Source organism: Lampetra fluviatilis, chromosome 42 (genome assembly GCF_964198595.1).
Source record: "Lampetra fluviatilis chromosome 42, kcLamFluv1.1, whole genome shotgun sequence".
Lineage (NCBI taxonomy): Eukaryota > Metazoa > Chordata > Hyperoartia > Petromyzontiformes > Petromyzontidae > Lampetra > Lampetra fluviatilis.
The window spans coordinates 10,085,345-10,111,512 of NC_136316.1; the positions used below are offsets into that span (position 1 = coordinate 10,085,345).

General features: G+C 47.3%; 1 protein-coding gene across 1 annotated transcript in view; it reads right to left on the reverse strand.

The window, feature by feature from the left end:
- Window positions 1-2,218: 2,218 nt before the first annotated feature.
- The window catches only part of TM9SF1 (transmembrane 9 superfamily member 1), a 28,009-nt gene continuing 4,059 nt past the window's right edge, over window positions 2,219-26,168 (reverse strand). Inside the window, exons 2-6 of the mRNA XM_078875820.1 lie at window positions 23,276-23,761; window positions 22,116-22,593; window positions 20,789-20,974; window positions 13,209-13,482; window positions 2,219-9,752 (exon numbers count right to left, since the gene is read on the reverse strand). Coding sequence (XP_078731946.1) covers window positions 9,359-9,752; window positions 13,209-13,482; window positions 20,789-20,974; window positions 22,116-22,593; window positions 23,276-23,752 — 1,809 coding nt within the window. The 5' untranslated portion in view covers window positions 23,753-23,761 and the 3' untranslated portion in view covers window positions 2,219-9,358. The remainder of the gene's footprint in view (window positions 9,753-13,208; window positions 13,483-20,788; window positions 20,975-22,115; window positions 22,594-23,275; window positions 23,762-26,168) is intronic.

Genomic DNA, 26,168 nt, shown 5'->3' on the forward strand with positions numbered 1-26,168 from the left:
GTAAAAACCACGGATGGTATTATGTGAAAATATAGTAATTACTGTAAATTTATGTACATATTTCTGTAAAAAAATGGGATTTAATCTTCCGTATAATTACGGTAAAATTCACTGGCAACTTTCTGCCAGAAAAGTTACTGTAAATTTACGGAATTATTTTTTACAGGCGACAGCCAGATTTGTGGAGAAATCCTCCTGTTTCGTTCCTTAAATAGAGCGGTAGATGTGATGACGTCACTCGCGTGCCCTTCACGTGCGGGGTTATCTAGATGGCGAGAATCAACGTAGATAATTATGCAAGCCCATGGTCGCGAAAGCCTACGTGTTAAACTAAAAAGCATGCGTTTAGATTATTTGGCTGATATAAATTTCCACACGATAAGCCACTTTGTTGAGCTATCATTTGTGGCCAGGCCTCTGAAAAGAGCTGTGGAGCTCAGTGGGCCTTACCTGGTAAAATAAAAAGTTGAGTTTTAGTTAATTCCAAGCTCAGCATCCGACTGACATGTCATGCAGTTCAGTGCCTGTAGGGGCGCTATGCTGACGATGTCAGCGTATCCGAGATGTTCATGTTTTCGTCATGAATATGTATGCCTTTGTTTCTAACCAATATTCAAGAGATACGGTAAAAAAAATACTCTCGAAGCCGGACTCGGGGTAAGCCGGCAGGGCCGCCGGCGAGGATACCGTGAAGCAGAAGACGAAAGATGTGGTTCGAAGCAGTGAACCAGGATGCGAAGGAATGTGGACGAGTGGACGAGTGGACGTGGGGATGACCGCACAGGACCGAGCGGAGGAGGAGCAGGCGGGACAGACCCCACACGAGTGGGGGGAATGGGACAGGAGTGAGGGGGAGAGGAACCACGATGATTTCTCTCCACGAGGCGTTCTCTGATTGGGCCGCGTTCCAATGACAAGTGTGACACGTGATCCAACGTTCCGATGACGAGGCGCTCTCATTACCTCGGTGGTGTGACACGTGATCCCGGCGATGCCGCTCGCTCGGTGAGCACCACGTGGGCTGAGCTCACGGATTCTCGGACACGTGACGTCAGATTAGCCAGGGGGTTGATTGTCTCATGCTTACAGCTGCAAACATCTTACTCTCACCGTTTATCTCAAAATTGTAAACATCTCCCACCTCAAGCTCGTTGATTTCACCTTCGAGAATAAATCTCATTTGAGTCTATCTCATGCTTTATCTCAACATCTCTCGTGCTCCTTAAACATCTCCAATCCCCACAGCTCATATTCGTTCATCTTTTTTATCTTACGTCGGGGAAAACAAAAACCTCTCAGTGCACCATACATTACACGGATCTTCAAACATACGTATCGTATCTATCATACGTATCTACCTACCTCCCATGTCAACATCTCACACTTGTACTACAGCGCAGGCTTTCACGGCCGGCCTCTACGGCTCTCCCACGCGAGCCACGGGTTGTCCGGTATTTCGCCGATTCATCTCGTGACAACCTCCCATCATCTCTCTTCGAGGCCACCTCTCATCTACTGGGTCACCGTGCACTCTTCCATCTTTCAACACCGCAGCTAAAACAAGGAGGCGTCTCTCTAAGCTCATGTCTGTTGGCAGTCCCGATCTCGCCGTGGAAATTCCCATTTCTGCAGCGGGAAAACGAGTTGACTTCCCCTTTTGGAATCCGTTTTATTGATCCTTGAGGGATGATAGGCCGAGTGAATGAGACGTTACCTCCTGTCTGGCCAGATGGTAACTACCTCGCGCCTAGCTTGCAGGAATTCGTGGGTTCGATCCCGACCCTGACGCTTGTATATTTGGAGTTTGCATGTTCTCCCCATGGTCGCGTGGATTTTTCTCCGGGTCCTCCGGTTTTTCTCTCTACATTTGGAATCAACATGCCTTGAGAGTATTTGGCTGCTAAACATCTCCACATGGTGAACCACTTCGTTGAGCTATCATGTGTGGCCAGGTCGCTTCTGAAAAAGAGCTTGTCAGCTCAGTGGGTAAGATGAATGAAAAACATAATCACTAATAGGGGGGAATTTAACTCGTCACTGCATTGCAAGTTGTGCACACTGGCCACGGCACCCACTCGAGGGACCGTGGTGTTGGTATCCAATCCACAAGCTCCGCATCGTGGGTATTTGACAGGAAACGAGCATGGTATGCATATCTCGGTGCGTTTACAAATCACAACCAAAATGCGTTCATCAAAACAAATTCGACAGCTTGCCCTATCGGTTTTTTTTCTTTATTGAATTTGATGCAATTCAAAATAAAATATGCTCCAACAATATCGTATCGTACACAGCAGACCCGCAAAATCCAGGCACCGCAAAACGCACAAATGCCACCCAACAGGGAGCGACGCCCACGTGTTCGCTGCAGACACGCGTGGCGGAGAGTCGCAGAGGCGACGCGCCAGCATTGCTCACGCACGCTTTCAGGTGAAGCTTTTTTTCTAGACAGGAACTGTACAACGCACATGCACAGCGCGGACTTGGCCATGGAGGATGCAGCGACTTGCGAACACCGGCGGTGAGGAGAGAACTAAAAGTGAAAATGCCTGTCATCGACAATGCAAGCGGGGCACGCATGTTTGGGGACAACGGATACACTCGGCGATCAAACAAGCCCTGCTGAACCCCCCCGACACTTTTGGGCCCAGGCAATGCCCCCGTCGCCCTCATACATTGAATCAACAAGCCCCGTTCTACTGAAAGAGTAGAGTATTATTAATCACCGGCCAGCAGAGTAAACTAGAGGCAGGCAGCCCGAAGCGTAAATTCCAGCCTAACATGACCCCTTGCCCCCCACCATAGCTGCTGTTCAGCTGCTTCTGGTGCTACCCCCCCCCCCCCTTAGCCAAAACCAAATCGGCCAAACAACCGTGGCACGAGTTCTACCCCTGAGCCGACCAAGCCCTCGATCCACCATCTGGTGTTTAAGAAGCAGGCCACTTTTCATTGTTGGGTTTACTTTTCACTGTTGCTGTTTAGAGCACTCCTCTACATATTTCCTCTGATCACCGCAGCATCGCTATCCCAGCTGTTGAGAGCAAACCCCGAGAGCTGTGGATTCCTATGGGAGCCAATGGGAAGCTAATGGCCAGTTACAACTTAGCACGAATTTGGACAGCGTCTTCTCTAAATCCGCTGCGGAGTTGCTTAAAGTAACTCAGGTGCCCACAATGGGCTGTTCTACCCAAGCCACATGAAATGAAGCGAATTCAGAAAAACATTTTTAAACAATTCACGTGTTTTAATATAGCACCTAATTTTATCTTTCAGAATTCTGCGATAAAAACAATCCATCTTAAGGCGGCGTAATGGGCTGTATGAACCTTATGTAAAATGTTTTGCTTGATCCGGGCCCAATTTGACAACTTAGTCCCACGCTGCGCTTTCTGTCCTTGTGGAAAGCAATCAGCTGCTCAGTGGCATGGTAGCAGTGGTAGTGGCACTATCCCACCCATGCATTGACAGCTTGGTACATTGGGGATGCTGGCCTAAGGTCGCTCAGAAATTACGGGAAAGTGTGCAGATCGTACAATTGTCTAAAAAAAATAAACACTAATGTAAAAAAACGCCAACCTTTAACACCCAAAAAACAAATAGTTGAAGTCAACACCAAATTGAACCAAATGATTTGAAACCCACCAGATCCATCAGAAACACGAAGAGACGATTTTGCTGCATAAACTTTGCCTTAAAACAGCACTGCTGTACGAGCAAAGCTACGTCATTTTACCTTCACAAAATCAACGGAATCTTCTTTAACCGCAAACTTCCGAGTGTTTCTAATGCAGCTGACCGTATTGCCCGCAACTCTGATATGCCTAACCACTTCGTCGCTAAAAACCCACCCCCGTCTCAGAACACATTTAAAAATAAAGAAAATTAATGCACCAGCATTATTACAAGAGCCGACTCAGAACAGACGAAGCGATATTTTCACTTTCGCACGTGAGATAATGGTTTACCAAAAGTGCCAACAATTCAGAATGTTAAGTAATATTCCTTGAAAGGGATCGATATATTTTTTGTGGGAGCAGGGGAAAATTATAAATTCAGGATTATGTTAGTATTCAATTAACACCGCCCTAAACACAATGGCTTGCTCTGGCACCAAGATGAAGAGCAATACCTTCCCCTTTTACAGGGGTATTTACTCTGTACGTATATAGATGGGTCAGGGAGAATGCAGCTCACTGCTCTGGGAAGGACTAGTCATGAGGCCATATTGCCTTTGGGGTTTGCCGCCAGACAAGAAAATACATTTATCCGGAGATCACAGTTCATTAGGCTACATGTGCAGGCACAAAGAGCTGTGGGGTTCCTAACAAGAGTGCCTTATCCGGTCCTCCTATACCCCCAACCAATTATAACACAGGAGACGTAAAAAGAGCCGCGCTCCTCAACATTCATTACAGGCTGCCCCGGTTCCCAATGCGGTGCCCAAAACACAATCGAGGTGCCAGGGAGTTCGCTGGGTTCGCACCCTCGCTCGCTCGTCCTCACTCCCTCACGCTTGCCCTCGCTCGCCCACGCTCGTTCGCTCCCTCCCTCGCGCTCCCTCACGCGCACTCCCTCACGTGCGCTCCCTCACGCTCGCGTAGGAGGCATCGAGCTGGCAGCGCTCCGACCCTGGACACTCGAATGCAGGCAGCGGCTAAAGATGACAGCAGATTTGAATGCTTCAGTGTGATTATTTCACATCGGCCTGAAACTAAATTTTTTTAATTGGGTTTTGCAAATCAGTTTTGTCAATATGCGTGGGTCTATTTATAGCAGGTGGGCATATGGAACGTGACTCTAAAACAGCTAAACTAATGTTTTTTTTATTTTACCAGGTAAGGCCCACTGAGCTACGTAGCTATTTTTCAGAATCGACCTGGCCACAAATGATGGCTCAACGAAGTGGCTTATCATGTGGAAATTTATAGCAGCCAAATACTCTCAAAGCATGTTGATGTGGATGAAAAAATTGGACCCTAAGAAAATCCACGCCACCAGAGAGAGAAAACGCAAACCCCAAATATACAGCAGGCGTTAGGGTCGGAATTGAACCCACGACCTGCATACCAGGCGAGGTAGTTAACATCTCACCACCGCGGCGCCCTGGAGCATGCAAACCAGCGCTCGTGACGTCAGGCAGAGGCCTGCGATGTCACTTGTGGGTCGCTCGATTAGACGATGCTGCGCCTCTGCTGTTGTAGGAATCTCAATAAGAGGGAAAGACGTTCTTCACTCCATGCCTAGTGCTTGGAATTTAATCGATAAAAAAACACATACAAAGCAAAACAGTACTTCTGATTTTGCCATGGGGAGAGAGGAAGGCTGCCGACACTTCACAATCGTCACCAAGAAACAAGGGGAATAAAATAGCAACTCAAAATCAATGTACCATTGCACAGCAGAACCAGGAACCTGGAGAGAATGGGCTGAGCCGAAGGTTGAATCAAAACGCAATGCAGACGAAGCGAGCTTAACCGCCCGACTTCGGATCACTCTCCTCCAGCTGTCCACACACTCGCGCGTCTGATGCCATTCCGTTTGCCCGATTTAAAATGAGGCGAGAGCTTTGATTGGAGACCCTTGGTATACATTTACCACACGAAAACCGCCACTGCTCAAAAAGATTAAATATTTAGTTGCATCTCTAATCTGGGGCACGACCTGTTCAAATTTCCTGTCGAGTCTCAAAGTAGAAGAGGTCAAATTTAGTTTATAAGTTTGGTGCCTTGGTAACACTGAATGAGACTGCATCTGCTCTGCGTTTGTCTCCACAATCTTGAGTGAATTTCAGACTAAATGGATTGGCAAACGTATAAATGCTTCAGAAGCGAACAATGGACACAATCATAACAGTCCCTCCAAAAACATTTGATTTAAATACACCTTAAAGGTTTCAATAGCGACTTTGTTATTGTTAGTCTATACATTACATTTATTTACATTTCATTAACTCAAGTCCTCATGGCGAGTTGTGAGATTTGTAGAATGAGTGTCCTTTATTCCCCATCAGTCTCAAGATTATTTCTCGGGTTCCTCTTTGGGATGTTTGGCCAATTCCGTGGTGGGAAAAAACAATGTTTACATCGCATTTGTGACTGCGCCCAGTATATGCAAGTACACACAAGCCGTGCATGCTTCACTGCTTACACAGAACTGTTTCCTGAACCCGTTAAATGGTCATTGTGCCCATCGGCCTATTACCGTGAAATTCGTCATTCTGGGAATATCGTTGCAGGGTCTTTAGCGGCTACTTGACAGCCAGACGGTGGCGCTTTTGACAATTGACAAGCAAATGAGAATGCACCGACAGCCTGTCCACCAAGGTGCCCTGGCACGCCTGGCAAAAAACCCCCTCCAATGTGGCACAAAGCAACATAATTAGACGGTGACATTTCAATGAATTCGTTCCCTTGAAGAAAACAACGGCGTTGGTGCAATTTGCATGAGAAAGAGCAGTGCCTTTGCCAAATACCCCATCATGCCTTGCCATCTCCATCCCAGAGAGTGAACTGCATTTGGCTTGAAAGAGAAAGACATTTGTAGATTTGGTGTTGTTTGTTGGTAAACTTTGCTCATTGGGCTCTCATTCTGCTCAAGTCTGAGCTGATGAAACAAGCAAATGTGGGGAGGGAGGGGAGGGGGAGTTGTTACTCGTGTTGCCGAAAACTATCCGCCCGCCGCTGCTCAGCCACTTGAGACGAGACCGCCTCTTCAATCCAGAAGAGTACAATTAAGGCAAAGGCCTTCCAAACGCCGACTTAAGTTTGCTTATTAATGTCACGCACATTTCACCTGTGATTCAAAACAAGTCCCAACAGAGATGTGCTCCCAATCGTGATGCTGTGACCAGGCACGGTGAACGGGTGAGCGTGGATGAGCAAGTCTCTGCGATTGGACAGCTGCGTCGCACGACGCTTGGTGACGCTCGCCCAAGCTGCACAACCTGGTGGAAGAGTTCAGCCTCTGCAAGTGGGCCGCGACGCACTGGTACCAAGTGTCGTGATCGGTCGTTCTTCTGAAGCACTTCGCGTCACCGAAGAGGAAATATTATCAACATCGCAGAATTGGGTCAGTGTTGCCACCCTCTGCAAATTGTTTCCCAACGTAATAACGACACAGTTGGGAGTTACCGTGCTAACAAGTGTTCCTGTAGCATCGTGGTTGTCTTAGGCTGCTGAAGACGGTGCCGTAGTCTCACTGTTGAACACGGGGTGAACTCGGGCAAACCGCAGACACAGGCTCTCAACTCCTGCTCAATGAGCCTCCCTCGGTCCTGTTTTCATCTGCCAATGCTCGACATCCCCTACTCACCCAGGTACCAGCTTGAATGAAGACCCCTGCCATCCAGGCTGCACAGTAGCACATTTCCAGCGCTGATGTGCGGACGCGCTCTTGCTGCAAGACGAAGCAACTCCTTTACAGCTATGCTACATGCTGCTCATCATGGACAACTCGAAGGGGCAACATGCTTCTCTCCCCAATTAAAACAGACGAGAGCACATTGACAGAGGCGGCCTGGCGAATCAGAGCACTCATACCGACCAGGTCCCAGCAGATGACCCAACACTGTTGAGATACAGAAATGAATCTAGGCTTCGGCCACCTGAGATTAATTAAACCAGCTGCTCAAGTGAACCAAGTGCGATGTATATATATGTCACGACTACTGCACCAAAACAACCATATTTGGATGTGTGCTCAATTCAATTAAACCCAAGTCTATGGCCGACACAGCAGATAATAGCAAAGCAACCCATGCAGTACTCTGATTACGACGGATCATTAAAGAATGGGAGGCGAGGTCGGCAGCGGGGCTACGGAGTTGTTTTACTCTACGAGACGTGTCTAAGCCATTTCAAGCGAAACTAGAATACTGTTGTAAAGAATTCCATTGTACCTTGATGCAGAGAGAGCTAATTCTCAATGTAACAGATGTAAAATTAGAAATAAATTATAATCTTGAAACCGAGTGGTTTTTTTTAGGTAATGTTTGCCGATGTACGTATTACACATTTGGGAATGCTCTATTGGCACAAATGAAGGGCGAATAATGTTAAGTCAATGAAACACTTGAGAATTCTAACGATCACTCGGTATAATTGAGAGTGTATAAACGGAGAACTGATGAGCTCAATTTATGCAAAGCTGAAAGGTATTTTGGCCCCACCATCGTAAGAAAACTCCTACAGTACCTTGCAAGCCCACCGGAGCAAGTGGCATGTACAAATTAAAAGTGGCCACCTGCTCTAATGAGCAGAGGTCGGGGGTCATCTCCGTAAGCAGCCCTGAGCCAGTGGTGGAAGTTCCACATTATTTTCGTAGGAGTCAGTCTCTCAATTGGATGATGATCATCCCTACTTTCCCACAAAGTGGTACCTGTCATATCCATGCTTTGAGAGATGATGGGCTACGATATACAGTCGAGCATTTCTGTGAAAAACAGCACAATTCAGCCGAGTGGCCTCAGAAAATGGAATAGGAGTAAAGCCACCAGCAGTTGTGGGACGGTTTTGCACTTATAAAAAATCATCAGTAAAACGAAATACGTTTCTTCTGCGATACTTCAAGCGGCCACACATTCATCGTTTTACAACTGTCGTCTAGACCGGTGATTCTTAACGATAACGGTAAGGACGTCCCTTTACAGCAGCTATCGAACTCTCACACAGAGCCCATCGCAAAAAAAGTGGTGTCACGTCTCTCTGATATTAGCACTGACCACCTGGGGGAAAGGGAACTGCTGGTGTGCAGATTCAGAAAGGGCACTCATGTACTTCTGCACACCCCTTGATATATATATCAGACCCTCCATAGCCTTTTAAGGATTCAATAGAAAATAACGATGTCTCTGCGTGGACCTTGGTTGAAAACCCCAAAATGTAAACCAAAAAGTAAAGTCACTCCGTGCTCAGACAAGCATGTGACAACACTTAGTCATCTCATTCATGGCATTGAGCCTGGAGAAGAAATTCCACTTAATTATAGCTGAGGCCAGCTACTCCATATGACGAACATTTTCAACTTCCCTCAAAGACACTCATTTTACTGATCTCAGAGAGATGGACTGAATCGACCATTCTACCAAGATGATAACTCACAACTTTCCACAATTAGAAGTCTGGGACACGCTGCTGTGTATGGTACCTACAAAGTGTTTGCAGGTTTTTTTTTTTTTTCCATTGTGCCATGAGGCCTGAACATCTTTCATCGGAACGTTCATTACAATTTTCTTCCAGCTGACAGAGACTGCAGCTTCCGAATGGCTTGGAAGGAAATTTTAAACGGTGGCCGAACCGGCGAGAGGATGATTGAGAGAACGAGCAGGTGGACAGGCAATCAGGCAAGCGAGTGAGTAGCACTAGTCCATTTTGAGGTTGACATAGATGTAGCGGATGAAGGCGAGCGACGTGAAGAAGGACACGGAGCCGAGCATGAGGAAGAAGACGTAGCACGTGAGCAGCGTGTAGCCGAAGAACTCGACAGTCTGCACGGCGCCCGACATGTTGGAGCGGCGGAAATAGTAGAAGCCCGAGTAGAGGAACATGAAGAAGCCGGTGGAGCCGGCGCTGAACACAGAGCGCCACCACCAGCGGTGGTCCTCGCCCGACAGCTGGAAGTAGGTGAGCGCCACCGAGATGCAGGCGCTCACGCTCAGCAGGATGGCAGCGACGATGAAGAGCACGCCAAAGAGCGTGTACTGCTCGCGTCCCCACACCGTCGCGAAGATGTAATAGAGCTCCACCGAGATGGCGCTGAGGGGCGGCACGGGAGGGGTGGGGGGAGCACGGGAGGGAGGGGCCACCGTCGGCGTTAGAGGGTTGCCGAGTCGCCAAGCTACGCGGTTCGATCGGCCGTCACCATTTGGGGTCACCATTCTATTCAAAACATAAATTATTTTTGTTGCCGCCGCCGTGCTCGCTTTGTGAACAGTTATGTACATGTGGATGCTAGTGTATCATTTGTAATGTCTTACTTGTACTATCCTTAAATCTTGACTTAAAAGCTTTCGTGACTGCAGGGGTCTTTCGGTAGTCACGTAGATAGGTTCAAATAAAATAACAAAAAATCTACAACGTTTCGATCGCAACACAAGCGGTCGTCATCAGGAAAAGGGGGGTTTGTTTCTAAAGGCAAACTGTTTATAAAGGTTTAAAATGGGCCTAGCCCAATTGTAATGTAAGTGATGGTCCACGGCGACGCTCGTGGTGGGTTTCCACCAATCAGAGGGCTGCCAAGTAAAAAATTAGCATGTAAATGTAGGATCAGAGGGCGACCTCGACGGCGCTGAGGTGGCTATGTTAATGTGAGAGATGAGCGTGTTAATGTGAGAGGTGAGCGTGTTAATGTGAGAGGTGAGCGTGTTAATGTGCGAGGTGAGCGTGTTAATGTGCGAGGTGAGCGTGTTAATGTGCGAGGTGAGCGTGTTAATGTGCGAGGTGAGCGTGTTAATGTGCGAGGTGAGCGTGTTAATGTGCGAGGTGAGCGTGTTAATGTGCGAGGTGAGCGTGTTAATGTGCGAGGTGAGCGTGTTAATGTGCGAGGTGAGCGTGTTAATGTGCGAGGTGAGCGTGTTAATGTGCGAGGTGAGCGTGTTAATGTGCGAGGTGAGCGTGTTAATGTGCGAGGTGAGCGTGTTAATGTGCGAGGTGAGCATGTTAATGTGCGAGGTGAGCGTGTTAATGTGCGAGGTGAGCGTGTTAATGTGCGAGGTGAGCGTGTTAATGTGCGAGGTGAGCGTGTTAATGTGCGAGGTGAGCGTGTTAATGTGCGAGGTGAGCGTGTTAATGTGCGAGGTGAGCGTGTTAATGTGCGAGGTGAGCGTGTTAATGTGCGAGGTGAGCGTGTTAATGTGCGAGGTGAGCGTGTTAATGTGCGAGGTGAGCGTGTTAATGTGCGAGGTGAGCGTGTTAATGTGCGAGGTGAGCGTGTTAATGTGCGAGGTGAGCGTGTTAATGTGCGAGGTGAGCGTGTTAATGTGCGAGGTGAGCGTGTTAATGTGCGAGGTGAGCGTGTTAATGTGCGAGGTGAGCGTGTTAATGTGCGAGGTGAGCGTGTTAATGTGCGAGGTGAGCGTGTTAATGTGCGAGGTGAGCGTGTTAATGTGCGAGGTGAGCGTGTTAATGTGCGAGGTGAGCGTGTTAATGTGCGAGGTGAGCGTGTTAATGTGAGAGGTGAGCGTGTTAATGTGAGAGGTGAGCGTGTTAATGTGAGAGGTGAGCGTGTTAATGTGAGAGGTGAGCGTGTTAATGTGAGAGATGAGCGTGTTAATGTGAGAGATGAGCGTGTTAATGTGAGAGGTGAGCGTGTTAATGTGAGAGATGAGCGTGTTAATGTGAGAGATGAGCGTGTTAATGTGAGAGATGAGCGTGTTAATGTGAGAGATGAGCGTGTTAATGTGAGAGATGAGCGTGTTAATGTGAGAGATGAGCGTGTTAATGTGAGAGATGAGCGTGTTAATGTGAGAGATGAGCGTGTTAATGTGAGAGATGAGCGTGTTAATGTGAGAAATGAGCGTGTTAATGTGAGAGATGAGCGTGTTAATGTGAGAGATGAGCGTGTTAATGTGAGAGATGAGCGTGTTAATGTGAGAGATGAGCGTGTTAATGTGAGAGATTAGCGTGTTAATGTGAGAGATGAGCGTGTTAATGTGAGAGATGAGCGTGTTTCAGTGCTTCTGACCATATTTTGTTTCCATGTACTCTTCTTTGTATGGATTGCGAGCAAAATAATTTATTTTAATTGATGAATGCTTAATCGTAGCCACAAGTCAAAGTGCTCTTCTCTTACGGACACGTTCCTAGGCTGTGTTCAGGCATGGTCGACATAACTCTGAAAGTTTTGTTTACGAGAATCACTCTCGTGAGGTCCCTGCAGAGACGGTAAATGAAAGGTAAAGGGTGCAATGTGGCAGTGACGTCACTTAAGAGTGTGCACCTGACAACAACTTTAAATACTTTGTTCTCATAAACATAGATTGAAACTCGAGTCAGACAGCCCAGAACACATATTCTATATGTGTGTATATATAAAAGCAAGGAGTTTTGTGTTGCATTCTGCTTCGAAAGTGGTGGACTTCTGTAATTCAAAGTGGAAGTGGGGTTGGCGGATCACGCAGACTGTATCATGCACGATGAGACTCCCAACCTCGCAGCTTTGCAGTGATGTTAGTTTGTCTGCTGAGCAAACACTGAACCATTCCCTATGACGGTGTATGCAAAATGTTTGAGATTTTTTCCTCTAACTACATGTGGTATAAACATCGTTCATTTCCACCTTCGGTACCATGACAAAGATTCCTGCCCTGCACACATGTTTTATTCAGATGACAGAAACTGGGAATTCTCATTGTCAAGACCAAATAATCTCCATGCTTAAATGGCTGCTGGCCATTGGTCATCTCCGTGGGTGGCTCTCTACCAATGGTGAATATTCCATGTTTCAACGGTAGCACGGGCCAGTCGATACCAAAAACTTAACACGTACACGATTTTTTAATCTGTTTTAAAAAATTGGTTGAAGGTGTATTTAAAAAGTTTATCAAATAAGTGTAGCCATGTCTGATTTAAAACACCATTGTGGTTACTGAGCAGTTATGACAGAAACAGTCCGAGTGTAAACATTCACCAGGCATTCATCCTGATTTACTCACCTAACCTCACCACCCAAACCCTTACCATGCACTCCCACCCACATCACTCACCACACAAAACACGAGCCATCAAAATTACTCGCCACCCACTCACTATTACAACATTCCACCGCGCAAACACTGGCTATACAAAAGACGAATCAACAAAATTATTCACCACCCAAAAGCTTACCACCAAAAATAATCCACCACACAAAGGACTAATCACCAACATTGCTCACTGCAGAAAACACTCAACACTGACATCACTCACTATGCACGAGCCATTCATTCACCATCCAAACACACACCACCCATACTGCCACATTCACCCTCTCACCACTACACTTAGCCCATGTGGCATGTGCTCTGTATGATCCATGTCCAGCGTGTGCTGCGTGTGCTGCATGTGCGACATGACTGCATGTGCTACATGACTGCGTGCGCTGCGTGCGCTGCGTGCGTTGCGTGCGTTGCGTGCGTTGCGTGCGCTGCGTGCGCTGCGTGCGCTGCGTGCGCTGCGTGCGCTGCGTGCGCTGCGTGCGCTGCGTGCGCTGCGTGCGTTGCGTGCGCTGCCCACCTGAACGGCAGGAATCCCCCAACCGTCATGTGCACGACGGCCGACTTGTACCAGGGCTGGGCCGGAATCTCGCGGGCGATGTTTTTGGTGCGGCACGGCGCATTGAATGCGCCTGCGCGGTTCTTGCCGACGATGCCACCGATGACTGTGAGCGGGAAACCGACGAGCAGCCACACGGCCACGAGCAGCAGGATGGTGGTGGCGGGGAGCGCCTGGGTCGAGCCGTTGGCCCAATGCACCGAGTTCACAATGCTCCACGTCACGAAAAATGGGGCTGCACATGTATGCACGCACACACAAATGTGCAGCGATATTAATGCGTGCATGTACAGCCCTTTTGTCAACCCCACTGTTCGATGAAAGCTCATCCCCACAATGTGCGGGCCGTGGGGGTTATTTGACCATGCCGTACCACGTTGGTCAGTGCGGTCAGTGAAGGCAGGGCGCAGAGACGTTGGGAGCATAGTGCAGGCAGTCCTCGAGTGACGAACACCTGCTTCCATGAATTTTTTTTTTTAAACATGAACTCATACTTACAAACTAAACCGCGGAACTATTTTGTTAAGCGGAGCAATCTTCCATGAGTTGTAATGAGTGAGCCTGGTGCTGGGAGAGAGTGTTTGTGTGTATGATATAGCCATGGTGACATCACCATCACTTAGTGGTGAATAGTGGGTTGTCGTATTGGTATAGCTTTAACAGACTGCGGGGAAAGTGCTGTTAGCGAGCACCTATGAAAACCGGCACGGTACACGAGGGTGGGTGGGCCACACCACACCCGACCGCCTTTGTCTGCCCAGTGGTGATGTTTACACACCACACCAGGTTCTCATTTGAGGCTGAGTCGACCTAGGGGAGACCCATGATCGGTTCCGATAAACGTCACTGGTGTTGGCCGTGAGTGGGAACCGAACTCGGGTTGCCAGGTTCGCAGCACAGCGTGCTAACCGCTACACTACCGCTCCTCGCAACACACACACGCGCGAAGATACATAATGCACCACACCGAAGGCCAGATTCTTAGCTCTGATGTTCGCACACCACCTCACCATGCATCAAGTTAAGGTCACCAGAATCACGATGGCACGGCATTAGACGCACGCCCCACCACCGTAGTATGGGAATACGGAAAATACGCGTCTGGCAAGCGACACGAGTGCCGGGCCCAACGGTCACTCGAGCCGGGAGACACTCGCACCTTGATGACAAGCACTTGGGGTGGTTGTGGTGGTGGTGCTGTTGTTGTTATGGGACGGTTCCCTGGTGGGTGCACTCACATTAGGCTCTGCTGACTATCAAATATGGAAGGACACTTATTTGCGTTGTTATTTTACTCCATTAGCACAATTGGGATGTAATTGGTGATAAAACGCCAAACAAATCAGATTTTAAAAACAAACACATAAACAGACACTCAGCAATGCACATAAGCAGACACACACACAGGCACAGAGTTACACAATCGTGCATGCGCGCGCACACACACACAAATGCACGTAAGCGGTTCGGATGCTGTCGTTTTTAACTGCTGCATATTGACGCATGTTAATGTAGCGGCTGTAAAAAAGCAACCGTCGTAAAAAACGATCCCAAAATAAAACACATTTCATTGACTCTAATGTTATTTTAACTAAAGCGCACTCTGAGTGGTACATTGATGAAGTCAGCGACTTACGCTTACAGTAAGTATCGGTGCTGCAGAGTAAGTGTTTGAGTAATTTCCAGGCCCAGGGTTAGGATGGATCTGAGAGTAAAGCGTTACGGTTATATGGGTATTAAGTGTTAATGCTAAGGTTAGGGCAAGTGTTGGTAGTAGAAGTCGTGTAACTGTTAAGGATATTGTTAAGATACATTTTAGTGTAAAGTGAGCTTAAGTTATTTCACACCTGATGACGGTTGCTTGTGTTGCAATCGAAACGTCGTGGATTCTATTATTTATTTTATTTCTACGTGACTTTACCGAAATAAACAAAGAGTAATTCCTGCAGTCACGAAAGCTTCAAATCAAATTTGAGCTTAGTGTTTAAATGTCAATGGTAGGGTTGGGACCAAGGGAAGCGTTCGTGATCAGGTAAAAGTCTTATTGGTAAGGATGAGATCAATCTTGAGGGTTGTTAGGGTGAGTGTTTGTGTTAAAGTTAGTTTAGTATATAGGTAATAACAATAATTTCAACTTGTAACGCACACAGTATTCACTGTTAGAGAGAGGCACGAGGAACCACAGACAAGCAGGAAGGAGACCACGCGAAGAGCCAGCACCAACAAGTCCCCAAGCTCTGCAGTCCTCCACATATAGTAAAGTGTGGAATGAATGATTGTCAACATGTGGGGGAAACCCGGAGCACCTGGAGAACGCCCACGCGTGTGAGAGGGGTGGGGGGGGAGCACATCTGGGGGAGCAGTAGTGTAGCGGTTGAGCGCTGCGCTACAAACCCAGCAACCCGAGTTCGATTCCCGACAAGCGGCGAACAAAGTGACAACTATTTGAACCTGTCCTGGGTTGACTCAGCCTCAAATGAGTACCTGGTACAGTGTGTAAACATCGCAACTGGGGAGACAAAGGCGGCCAGGCATGGTGCTGGCCTTCATAGGTGCTCGCTAACAGCACTTGCACCTATAATCTGTTCAGGCTATACGGGGATCAATGACTTATTACACCGTCATCCCATAGAGATGGAACAGGTGGAGTTCACATGCTTGCTGCACTGCCGCCTCCTGGCAAGGCAGGGTACGATACCCTCTTCAATGCCCATGGCAAGGGAGCTTCGCAACACTTGTGTGATCCACCAACCCTTACCTCCACTGCTGCGACAACAGGCACGCGCCACCACCGCCAGGCTAAGCGTTGGTGCAAGTGTGTTAAGAGTTTGCGTTTGTGCTTTTTGCTCGTGCGTTTGCATTTAGACAAGTAGTAGGGTAAGTATTAGAATTTAGTTTTTTTACCGAATAAGTCGATGGTGCTAGGCTCATCCTTACGATTACAGTAAAAATAATTGTGAGCGATATTGTTCATCACCTTTACAGTCAACCTTAGTGCCAGGGGTCATTATTTGCAATAGGATCACAGAATTAGTGCAAACATCGTCTACATTTAGTCACAGTGATACACAGCTAAAGGCAATGGCGCACTGCTAGGACATCGTGCTGCACGTGATCACCAACCTTGGGATCACGTCCAATTCTTGGGGCCGGGGTTCGCACCGAAGCCGGTGGGGTAAGCACTCTACCAAATAATTTATCTCACCTGCCACATTGGCCGTCTCTCAAGCGAGGCTCCAGCGTGCTTCCCCCATTCACGCGTCCCATGCGTTTGAAGTTCATTAATTTTTTTTCCTTCAACGTGCCCGCTCCGAGGGATAACCAAGCGCACGTCTGGAGTTATGGCCCGCTGCAGTTTCTGGGTGGGGTAATCAACGGGCCTGTGGTCCCCGGGGCGCGCCCGCCGCTCCGCTCTCATCCCCTCCAGGCGGCTCTTAATTCACACATCGAGCGGGTGGGCGGCTGGGTTGTGACACGAACGGCCGCCACGAGCCTTCATATGCCGTCTTACAATGGCAGACAATTTATCTCTGGATTAAAAGAACTTGCTTCGGCCGTGCGTCAAATTACATTTATGCGCATTTTTTTCAAGAAACAAGACTGCATTATGGGTGTCATCTAGCTGACAAAGTCAGTCGATTAAACAGGAGAATAAAAATAAATCAGCCAAAGAGTGCATTATGTTGCTTAAAGGAAATTATTCTTCCGTCATGAGCATGTGGGCCATTTGCCACCCTTATAAAAGACAATTAATCACCAGCGTCTGTACATTTCTGGCCAGTGGAATTTGTTTATACCGGGCAACCTTGGAATGGTTTTATCTTCATCAGCAAGATGCGCCCTCATAAAACAAAACGACTGTCACATTTGCGGAAACAGCCTCCTACAGAACCATGTGGGGTCCAAATATAAAGCTAACAGTTCATCAGGTCACATCTTCATGAAGGGACTCGATAAAGTCTAAATCCCTCGGATGAATATTACTGGGAGACATTAATACACAACAAGCCATCGTGTGGCTGATGCATCATTTTATAGGTGTCTGGATTTGATGTCAGCACTTCAGTAGAAGTGTGCTGGCTCATAGCAGTTCTAACTTGGTGCCTTGACACGAGTACAGCATGCATTCATGCAGAGAGTCGTCCAAATGCCTCTAAAATACAATTGGCTGTCAGGAAGCCCTGGGAGCCGGCCCACCGCGTGGGAGGCGCGAATACGGAGCGCTGGGGAGGGAGGGAGGCTCTACAAGTCTGGGGACTGCACGGAGCCGTTGCTCCCAAGACCCCCGATATCTCCCGCGACATCACACGCACGCCTACCATCACTCACTCGCCACCGGCGGTTCATCTGTAGAGGCCGGGTGTCCTAATGGACGGGCCATTCCTCAGGCTCCACGTTCCCCACAAGCGCAGCTATGTGCGGCTCGTACACCGCGGTCCGACTAACGGCACCGGTGCGCCAAACGCGTCGGCGCAGAGAAGTTGGTGGCGCGAGGAGGGAGTGGTGGTGATTAACGAGCCTTCGCCTCCATCAATTACGTCTGTGTGGTGGAAACCCACTGGCAGAATTATTTTGTAAGAAAATCCTCATGTGACGGTTCCTGACACATGCGGTTTCTGACTGATGCTTTATGTGGTGGTTTAGATAGGAATTTGAGAGCCCACAATAGTTCATCATTACTTTTGTAACAGAGAATTTGGACACTATTCAAGTAAAACAATATTTATTCAATTGAAAGTCAGTGCCTCCATGATCCAAGAGAACATTGGGTCAGTGTCCATCTACAATAACAGCCCAAGGTCTGTGTAGGAAATTGCAATATTATGGTGGACACCCCATGTATATTATATACAGAGAATACAAAGGCCCCCATTTAAAACTCAAGTCAAGTTTGTAAATATCCACATAATTACAACACAATATAATTAGGATTTCTAACAGCATCTAAATGCAGCCACATCGTCAAATGCTGTACAACAGTGAAGGTATTCTAAATTTGAAGCTTTCGTGACTGCAAGGATTCATACTCTTTGGATTTCTCGGTAAAGTCACGTAGGTAAAACAATTAATAAAATAAAATAAATGAAAACTAAATTAAATCACGACGTTTCAGAGGCAACACAAGCCTCCTCATCAGGTGTAAAAAGGCACAGCAAAATAACTGTAGCGAGAGTTATTTGTGGTGAGACATTGTTACATAGGGTCAGAGGAGGGGGAGGAGCCAAGGAGAACGGGCGTGAGATGGGGGGGGGTGGAGCCAGGAAGGTGATAGAGAAGGAGGACGGAGCCCCGGATGGGGGACGCAGAGCGGGGGAGAGTCACGGTTGAGGTTTAACATGTCATTATCATGTCATTAATGTCATTAACATGGTTAATCACATCTTTCCAATGATTGCTCAATTTGAATCCATCTTCTCGGTTGAAGTTATGTCTATGTTTGTATATCTGTATAGCCTCATGGACAAATCTTTGGTGGTATCCATATGTCGTGCAGAGTACCTTTATATCGGAAAAAACAATATCATGATCACCCACAGCGTTGTAACAATGATCAGCAACGGCCGAAGAATTCGTTTTGCACGTGTTTTAAATCTGATTTGTGCGAGAGGAGGAATGTTTATTAATTAAAACAGAAAAATAACATTTATTTATACAGTCATACGGGAAGGGCTTGAACCTGGAACTGAACAAGGGCAGGGAGTCAACAACTTGCATGGATGGGGGAACGGAGTTCCAAACCACAGGGCCAAGGGCCAGCAGTAGAGAAGGAGCAACCTCCCATTGAGTGGAGGTTAGGTGAGGGCTTTTCCAAAGAGGCCTTGCTTAGTGGACACAGCAACTACGTGATGAATCAACAACCTACTTCCTGGACTGATACCTGCAGGTTGTGAATGCAAATGAAAATGTGAGGATTTACCAGTGTTTTTTTCAGCGCTACAACTCAATCAAGGATCTGGGAAACAATTAACATGAAAAATTAGCAAATTAAGTTCTTCTAAGCTTTAGGAATTAATAACGATGAACCCTAACCAAACTAAAGGTTATTTAGTGTGGCTTTCCGAGGTTCAGGAATTAATTATGAAGCCTGTTAATTCTAAAGAAGTTAATCTGGCACTGTGCATCAGGAACTAACAGTGAACCAAATAATCTCATGGCACCTCAGTATGGCTGAACACGAGAAATTCACAACAAGACATAAGGATCCTAAAAATACCAGTCTGGCTTCAAGTTTCAGATATTAATGAACCAAACGAATCATAAAGGTTCCTTATTCTAATTGTGTTACGATAGTATTTGTGCAAAACACAGTTACTGGACATGTTAATTATTGTTCATTAAACTCAAATAAATGAATTATCATTTCTATAAGCATCGTGATAAGCCAAGACATCACAGCCACCGCATGTCCTTGTTTTTTTCCGACGACATCTGCAACTCAATATGCATCTATTAATACAAACACATGGTGCCTTGTGAACGTGACTGCTCAGTGGCACGGGCGAGCGAGTGGGCGGACAAGGCCCTGTAGTGCAAATTACTGCAGCTCTGAAAAAGTGCTGCAGCCAATTGAAAGTTGTAACCCTATTCCCCAAGTCCAACCCTACCAGCCCGATTCCCATACATGGTTATCATGCCCCTATTACTACATCTACGAGACAACATGTAAGATATAAGAATATGTTTTAATAAAACAGGTGTTAAGATGTTAAAGCACAAAACTGAAACCTTTTGCAAGGAATCATGTTTGCATTAACCACATACACTTGTGAACATGCAAACAAAAACGTGCTCTGGTAGTATATGCATTGTCTTTGAAACTGATTGGTCCACACCAGAGACCGCTTTCTTTAGAGCCTCGTCTCAAACAGTGTTCGACCAGAGGACGCCAAAAGGTGAACACCAGAAAGACAATGCCACTATTAGGACATTGAGAGCTCGGGGTGAGCAGCTACATCATGGGACCTCCCTTGCCAGTATCAAAATATAAGAATAGGTTTCACCATTTCTGGAAATAAAACAACATAAGCAGCTTTTTCCTTCTAATTATATTTCAACTGTGCCATCAGCTAAACGTCACGATTTGGAAAACTGTTCACCACTCCATGTCAAGAGGATGGCCCTGGAGGATGATGTCACAGAACTACTTCTGAACGTATTCAATTATAATTATAGGTGGAATAAGCCAAATTAAATGAAAACCCAAATTTACGAAGATAGTTTGTGCGGCCATTGGTGACTGTGCTGTGACCATCACTTCCTGAATACTTGAGAATGCTGGAGGGTCACCGAGTGGCTCAGAGGTCAGAGCCCTAAGCTACCACTGCCGAGGTCCCCATTCTCAATCACGAGCGGCTGAAGTCCAAACTCAAACCGAACATCTCAGCTGTGCCGGGGTCAGTTGTCCAGCGCGGTACTCCCCCCCCCAACCTCCCGAGCCTCCCGGCCAGGGCCCACCCCCCAGTCCCCCCTCCGATTGGTGGCGGCCGCTAGACTGCCGACAGTGTCCGCGTAGTTTAGCCCTGCAGTAAACGGCGGATTACCGGAGAAGAGCGAGGTGGTGAGCACGATGTTCCACACCCAGTTGGTGCCCTGCAGGCGGCGGTAGAAGCCACTGGAGACGTAGCCGGCGATGCAGCACGTGAAGGCGTAGAGCAGGATGGCGGCCGAGTTGATGGCGCCGTGCCGGTGAACATTAAACATCCCCATCAGCGCCATCACCAGGATGCCTGCCCGAGGTGGAGACAAACACCGTGGCTTTAGACGGCTGGAACAATTATTTTGCCCGTGAAGTTAAACACGTTGCCATAATTCGGGGTAATGATGCAAGATTAGACGACAACTTTGTATATCCGACCTTCCCATTGCCATCCCAACTAATGGCCTATACGCAGAGCAGTGGGTGCACACGGTGTAACTGATGTGTTCACAAATCCGAGATTTTCACACTCAGTTCTTGATTTTATGTAAATTCGCTTATGTCTGAAGTACAGTAAAGCAATTACCCATGTTTAAAGCAGTTTGCTCAGTCAGATATGCTTCGTTGTCCTGTACATTCTTATTCTTGAGGATTCGTGATATCACTTGTATCGGTTTCCATAATTCATACAATCTTATTCACTCAGCTTGCTTAAATGTAACATTCACATAAACTTTCCCAAGAATGCTGCAGTTTTTTCAGTTTTATTTATTAGGTATAACCCTGTGAGCCATGCGGCTCTTGACTCGGGTGCAACCGCAACAAAACAAAACATGAACATGAAACATCTTAAAGTGACTACACGCAACAAAAAAATCTTGGGAAAAAAAGCAAAGTCTCTGTACTACAACAAACATGGCTAAACCAAAACGTTTTCAAAAATGACCCAAATAAAGCTATAAAAACAATGTAACAGTGATCATAGGAACTGTGATTCAAATTTAACAATAAACGATATACATAACATGTACGACCAAACTTTGCAGCCATAGTTGGTAGGCTGCATGAGTCACTCCATAACAGCAGGAGTATCAGTAGCAGAATCAAGTGAGTGGGAAGGCAACCAGTTACACAGCTGGGCAAGTGGGTGCGTGGTGTAAGTGGGCGCGTGGTATAAGTGGGCAAATAAGCAGGAGGTCGCGCAGACTGGTGAGGCGGTCAGCGAGTGAGGATGTGGATTGGTGATCACGTAATCAGGCATGTTGGCGAGTCAACGAGTCAGTGAGCAAACCCGTGGGCAAGCGGCAGAATGAGAGTGCGGTTTAGTAGGCCGAACCTCGCAGTGGCAGATTGGGTGAAACGGGTGAGCAGGTGAGGGGTCATGAAAGTGGGCGAGAGGTCAAAAAGAGGGTGGGCGAGCAGGTGAGCAGCGGCGCAGGCCGAGCGCTCACCTGTGGTGAGGGTGAGGAACTGCGAGCCCACGCCCAGCACAGCGCACAGGAGGCTGCGGTGCTGGGGGAAGCGGAAGACATCTGCGTGGATGATCTTCCAGCCGTTGTCGCCCTGGTCGAAGTCCTCGGCCGCCTCGTCGCCCACGTTGTAGCGGGCAAAGTCGTTCTTGAGCACGCGCATCAGGATGATGAGCACGAAGCCGATAAGCAGGAACACAAGCACCATGGAGTTGATGATGGAGAGCCAGTGGATCTCTAGCGTCTTGGGGAAGAAGCTGCGGTCGCGCAGGCGCTCGCCGCGCCGCTCGTACGTCACGCTCGTGGGCTGCCACTTGACAGTGTAGGTGTGCGTCACCACGGCGCCGGGCTCCAGCTCATCCAGGCTGTACGGCTTGGCATCACGCGTGCTCACGTTGGCGAAGATCACCTGGTCACCGTTGTACTCCACAGTAAAGTGTAGGTGTGTCCACAGCCCCACCTGCCAACGGCACCAACAACATCAACGACAATGCCGTAATGTGGTGCCAGCTGTTGGTTCGTTTCCCATTTGGAGTTCCTCCTGCATGGAGGTGCTGTTTCAACCCATGAATATCAGAAGGGCAACTGCGTTTCGATTTGGCATTAAAGAAGAGCTTGCACTTCTCCCCATCTTACGACAAAGCAAAAAGCATTGTTGTAACTACTTCTGAAAATCACTTCAATAGGTCCTTGATCCACATTCGGTACATACCATTACATATGCATAGTGGTGTATGTCACATTCCAATTAAACTGATAATTAAAAATGTTATATGATGGTGTGAAATGCAGTTATGGGTGCTGCTGTCCTCTAAGCCACCTCTATACGGTTCTTTCAGAATATGCATTTACAATGAGGGTTGGAATGAATGAATCAAAAATAGACGCATACAGAAAACTAATTTAAATTTATAACAATGTCATAAATTCTTCTAGGGAAACTGAATTGAGTAAACTTTTTTTTCTTCAAAATTTATCACGAGCTTGGGGCTATCAACGGAAGAGAGAATATTGCCCCGTGCTTGCTTAAACAGGACACTTCCAATGATATGCTTAACACACGCATGTATATTTACTGCATTTGCCCAGGTGCCCACCCATCTGCCCGCCTGCCCGCCTTTCCGTCTCCCCAGCCACCATACCTTGTGAGAGTGCGGCAGGAATCCGCTCTCCTCCACGTATCCGACGAAGCCGCGCAGGGGCACGTCCTCGAGCACGAACTCGAAGTAGTAGAGCTCCTCGATGGCCTCGTGCAGCTGGTGCAGCTCGGCCTGCGCCAGCGTGACGTCGCACAGCTTGCGTGGCTGCACCACGTCGCGGCGGAAGTGCAGGTCGTAGATGGAGCGTGCCATGCGGTCGCCATCCAGGACCTCGCCCAAAGTCAGGCTCTTGTGCTCGATGTGTTTGGGCCGACACACGGGCAGTGTGTAGTAGTGGTACGTCTCATGCGGGTTGTGGTAGGGCCCCACCTTGTTCACGTACAGCGTCACCACCTCGCCTTCTTTGAAGTGCGAGCCGCCCGCGTGCGCACGCCCCACCGCCGCCGCCGCCAGCAACAGCAGCGGCAGTGCGGACGTCCTGGGGAAGCGGCTCGCCATGGCGGAGTGGAACGTGGGCATCAGGGAGAGCTGCGGAAAAAGAAGAGAGCCGCTTGGTCAAGCTCGTGCCACCAAGCGCACGTGACAGAGTAATTGTGTGTTGGATCCTGGGCTGTTCTCTTGCCGCCGCTGTGTCCCCGTGAGTTTAAATGAAGGGCCCTTCACAGATGAACCGTGCTGAGGGAGCATTACGGTGATGGAAAGCCAGCACGCTTTACCCGAGCTGACACCAAAACCACATCACAAGGTCACCCGCAGCAACAAGACAAATATGCTATGACGTCACTCAACAAACCTGTGCATTTAAATTTTATATGTCTAAGCTAACATATAGCAAGTTAGTAAACTCTCTTGAGCTTACATTAAACAATGGTACTAAACTTTACATTTGTTTTTATGTAACTTGATGACCACCACTATTCCCCTGACCTCATGTAGATTCCTGCCCAGTGATGGTGTCCACCTGGGTTGGACAGTAAGCCATGCAGAAGTCATGGGAGTGTGGAGACAGAGGGCAGGTGGTAGGGGAAAGGGTGGGAGGGGGTGAGGCTACTTGGTCTGTGGGATTAGGCCTCGGCAAGGTAAGGTAATTTACCCTTTTTACCGGGTAAAAGGGTAAAGGGTAAAGATGTCGACATGCCAAGGGGTAAGGTAAAGGGTAGGGTAAAGGTAGCTCGGAAGAATTACCCGGTAGGGTAAAGGTAGCGCGAAGTATTACCCGGTAAATACGGTACCTTGTTTACCGCTAAAAGCTCCGTGGCGCAGTCCGTGGCCTCCATTTAACAAGTAATATTTAAACAAACTTTTAAAAAAACATGCTTGTATTAAATGTATGAGTAATGAGAGAACTCTACGACTCCAGGAAGTGGCCCTGAAGCTCGCCATAACGTAAGGGGCCGTGGTGATTTACAGCCAACGTCAGTTGACCGTGGACAATTAGACCCAAGCCGAAACATAACATCTAAAAAAGGATTTTATGATAGAATAGTGTTGTCATCAGTATGACATAAGTATACCAAGTTTGCAGTCGATACCACATTAGGAAGTGGGTAAAAATTTAGTTACAAGATTTGAGGATACAACAACGACGACAACGACGACAACAAGCGTGTAAAATTGGAATCATCAAGAGTATTCTATATGAATAAAGCGCTCTACCTAGCATTTACCGTTATAAACCTTGTTCATGTGTAGTTCCCTAGTAATTACCCTGTAATAGGGTAATTTGTATGGGGTAAGGGTAAAAGGTAGGGTACAAGGTAGGCTCGTTGCTTTTCACCTTTTACCTTACCTGCTAAAGGGTAAAAGGTAGGGTAGAGTGATTGTATTGTGGTAAGGTAAAAGGTAGGGTAAAAATAGGCTCGTTGTTTCTACCTTTTAACTTTTATCCTTACCTTGCCGAGGCCTATGTGGGATGACACACACAGGCTCAATATGCAAACCAATATCCCACTCAAACGTGGGATACGTTTTGAACGTTATTCAGGGGTGACAGCATACTGACACCCAGAGCAAAAGCAAGTTGGGTTGTCGAGCGAGCCAGTTGTGGTTTGAACCACTGTACACAGACAATTTCCAAACAAGGGCCGTGGAACAAACTTTGCTTTCTCAGGAGTTACAAGAACATAGAAGCCACACAAAAAATGTCTGTTTGCTTTTTGCTGTTGTATGAGGTCCGACATTTCTCTACACATAAACACAAGCATGCTTAAATCACTGGAAGATATGTTGCAATGAGCTTTAACAATATATATTTTAAACCTAAATGCAAATGTATCCCAAGTATGGCTGTGCTTTAACAATGCAGGGCAATTAGTTACGTAATGAGGGGTCTACCAAAAGTCAGGTGTGGTGGCATGCCTCTGTGATCAGCACTTTGGGCGGCAAGGGTTAGTGGATGACAAATGTGTTAAATGTCTAAAACCACTGGGCTGCGAGATGGCCTAATGGGGTGCCACGGTGGAAAGATGTTAACATGGTATACAGGTCGTGGGTTCAATCCCGACCCTGATGCTTGTATATTTGGAGTTTGCATGTTTTCCCCGTAATCACATGCATTTTTCTCGAGGTCCTCTGGTTTTTCACTCCACCTTGAGAAACATGTGTTTAATAGTATTTAGCTGCTATAAATTTAGACGTGATAAGCACTTTGTTGAGCTATTACTTGTGGCCAAGTCGCTTCTGAAAAAAAGCGATATAGCTTAATGGACCTTAGCTGGTGAAAATAAAATTGATATATATTTTTAGATAAAACCATTGAGTGTTATCCTATCGTTAGATGAGCTTTGTACAGACCATCGAAGATGCTCCACACAAATAAAAAAAAAACTCCTGATAAAGGGGAATTGGCCAAACATCCCAATGCAGGATCCGACTGAAATATGCACTTGGAATTCTGTAAGATTTTTGGAATAAATTACCATTATTATAAGATATT